This window comes from Cariama cristata, unplaced genomic scaffold (assembly GCF_000690535.1).
Source record: "Cariama cristata isolate BGI_N322 unplaced genomic scaffold, ASM69053v1 scaffold43038, whole genome shotgun sequence".
Taxonomy (NCBI): domain Eukaryota; kingdom Metazoa; phylum Chordata; class Aves; order Cariamiformes; family Cariamidae; genus Cariama; species Cariama cristata.
Genome location: NW_009633648.1, coordinates 4,986 through 7,826, shown reverse-complemented (window position 1 = coordinate 7,826; position 2,841 = coordinate 4,986). Strand labels below are relative to the sequence as shown.

The 2,841-nt window shown below is 40.0% G+C and overlaps 1 protein-coding gene across 1 annotated transcript in view; it reads right to left on the bottom strand.

Annotated features, from left to right (window-relative positions):
• Positions 1 to 2,841, bottom strand: part of PRUNE2 (prune homolog 2 (Drosophila)) — a gene marked incomplete at both ends in the record, with an annotated part of 8,999 nt that overhangs the window by 1,787 nt on the left and 4,371 nt on the right. Inside the window, 1 exon segment of the mRNA XM_009706830.1 lies at positions 2 to 2,841. This exon segment is cut by the window's right edge and continues 3,205 nt beyond it. Within this exon segment, the coding sequence (XP_009705132.1) occupies positions 2 to 2,841 (2,840 nt within the window).

Here is a 2,841-nt window from a genome sequence, read left to right as displayed (position 1 = left end):
GAAAGAGTATCTGTTTATCCTTTGATTCCCCTTCTGCTGCTTCACTGCTTATTACTGCCAGTACGTTCATTCCACCACACGTGCTTGCCGCAACATTAGTCACTGATGTGTTCCTGATGTTATGTTCTACTCCTGTCCCAGATTCATCCACACGTTCTTCTGACATATCCAGCTCATCACCAGTTACTGCTGTATGGTCAGTAAAAGAATATTTTCCAACTTCTGCCAAGGCACTAATTTCTTTTAAACTTTGTTCTGCCCTATCAGGTAGAGTGAAATCCATGGGAACCAAATGCATTTGGGAGGTTACTATTTGAGCTATATCAGTTGGTGTTCCTTGATGGCTTGCAGGAATTAAACTTTCACAGAAAGTGTCCTTCAGATCTAAGGATGTCACTTCTAGAATTTCATTGGTAATTTCAGCTGACTCAATTGGTTCAGTAACAAGTTTATTTTCTCGGTCATATTCTTCCAAAATTGAAAATTCAGGAAGCTCCTGAATAGTAGAAGAGAGTAGCTGATAGGATTCATTGGTCTTTCCATGTTCATAGTCCTGGGGGCTACCACTTTCAGAGTGTGTCTCTTCCTTCTGCATTACTAACTGACAATTTGAATCAAAGTCTGCCTCTTTACTCATATTTGACCATGTCTGAATCAGCTGACTACCTTTGTCTTCAGGCTCCACCCCAATTTGCGAAGACATGACAGCGGCGTGCTTAGCTTCATACTCCTGGCACACATCAGGACTGCTTGATGTCTCTGAACTATTGTCTTGGTCACAGTGACTTAATATATCAGGATTTTCACCATCTGATTTCAAAGTGACAATCTGCTCAGCATTAGTCCACAGGTCAGGTTCCACTGAAAACAGCTGATTACTTTCTTGTGTGTTATCCTGTAAAATATCCGGGATAAGTGTAGTCTGGGGAACTAATATACTCCACCCTGGACTCAACTTCTCTGTCATTTCGAAAGATAAGTCTTCTACAGTGAAAGCATCTGGCAGGGAGTTGCACACATCCAATCTTTCACAGGTGCCCCGCTGTTGTTCCTGAGGAATGAGACTTGCATTTCCCTCATTGTCTTTTGGTAGATCCAGTACAGTGATTTCTTGAACTGATGCGTTTGGCACACCTCGTTCCTCACCTGAAAAAGGATTCTGTGGAGTCAGTTGATTTGCCTCACCTGTAGGAAACAACTGTTCTTTCAAGCCCCTTTCTTCTTTATGCAGTATGAAAGGATCAATTTGTATGAACTGTACAGTGTCTTGATTTATTGGACTATCACAAATATTCATAGGCTGTACTAGCCTTTCATTTCCTCGTTCATCACAGTACAGGGGAGGAGGTGGATTTCCATCATTACTTGCATAAGTGAAATGCGATTCTGTTAGTCCTTCATCTTGTGATGGTGATCCCCAGGAGTCATCCTTACTATTTGTTAACTGGTTTGCTGAAGAGTGACTAGAAACAGAATACTGACCTTCCAATTGCTTTTCTTCACAAGGTTGTGAATTCCACCACTGCAAACCATCATCTGGAAAACGAAATGTTCCTCCTGTGGATTTTGGATCAGTTCTTACATCAGCTTCCAATGACATAGTCCACATATCTACAGCTTTTGAAGAGTACTTGTCTTTATCACCAACAGCAAAAGTTGGTGTAGTACTTTCATTCATTTGATACAAATACGAGTCTTCCCAGGTACCTGTTTTTTCACTGAAAATACTCACTTGAGCTGTTTTCTGAAGTGATTCCCAGTGACTTAAATATTCAGAAGTCTCATTATGCTCCATTAAAGTCAAGTCCTCTTGCAATACTTTCCTAGCTTTAATTGTTTCAGGATTTTCACTGAAGATGCCTACCTGGACTTCTGCTCCCACCTCAGTTTTTGCATCTAAATTGTCTTCATTTGCTTCAGGAATTGTTGCATTGGATTGAGCATAATCCTCTCCAGTTTCAGATGCTTTGTGTTGTTTGTTTTCATATGTGGAATCTTCATGAATCACTTCTGGACATGCCTCTGAGTTCTCCGAATCCTCATTTATGTCAGGACTTGATAAAGAAGATACAGTATCATCATCTACATGGGCATTCCAAAAATCTAAGCTTTTAGGAACTTTGTTCTGTTCAGTGCTTGTTTCAAATCCTTCTTCACATTCATTTCCAAATTCATTCCTTTTACAAGCATCTTCAAGATTTTTATTATTTTTAATATCCCACATATCCCTACTTTTTTTGTGATGACTGGCAACTGGAAGGTCTCCCCAGACATTCACTGATGCATCACTTAAATCAGGACTTGTTCCACTTGAGTGTGCATAATCATTTATTGAATCACTCCACACATTATCTTCATCCAAATAACTTTTGATCTGTATATCCTTTGAAAGGCTACTTGTGGTGTTTGCTATTTCAAGGACTTCACTTGCCTCAGGACTTGTTCCAGGAGATTGCAAATCTTCACATGGCTGTGAATTCCAAGCAATTTGGGGAAAACTGGCATTAAGCACCACACATGGTTCTCTGCAGAGATTATTAGTGGGTTCTAAATTTTCAGAGTTTTCATTTCTCCCAGAACCTATTTCATGTGAAAATGAATTTTCCACCACAGACATATCTGTAATGTCAGGAACACTGACATATCCAGAAGAAGGATTCTTCTTAAACTCATCAATGAAAGACTTGTCACGAGTCCTGCTCAGTTCTGAGCTATTTTTGAAACATGCTAATTCAGATATGCCTGGATGGTTAGGAACCAATTCATGTAAGCCCTCGTTCACTTCTCCTAGCAATTCCTGTGGTTCATTCATCAAAGGAATGGATGTGGCTAGGCGACAAT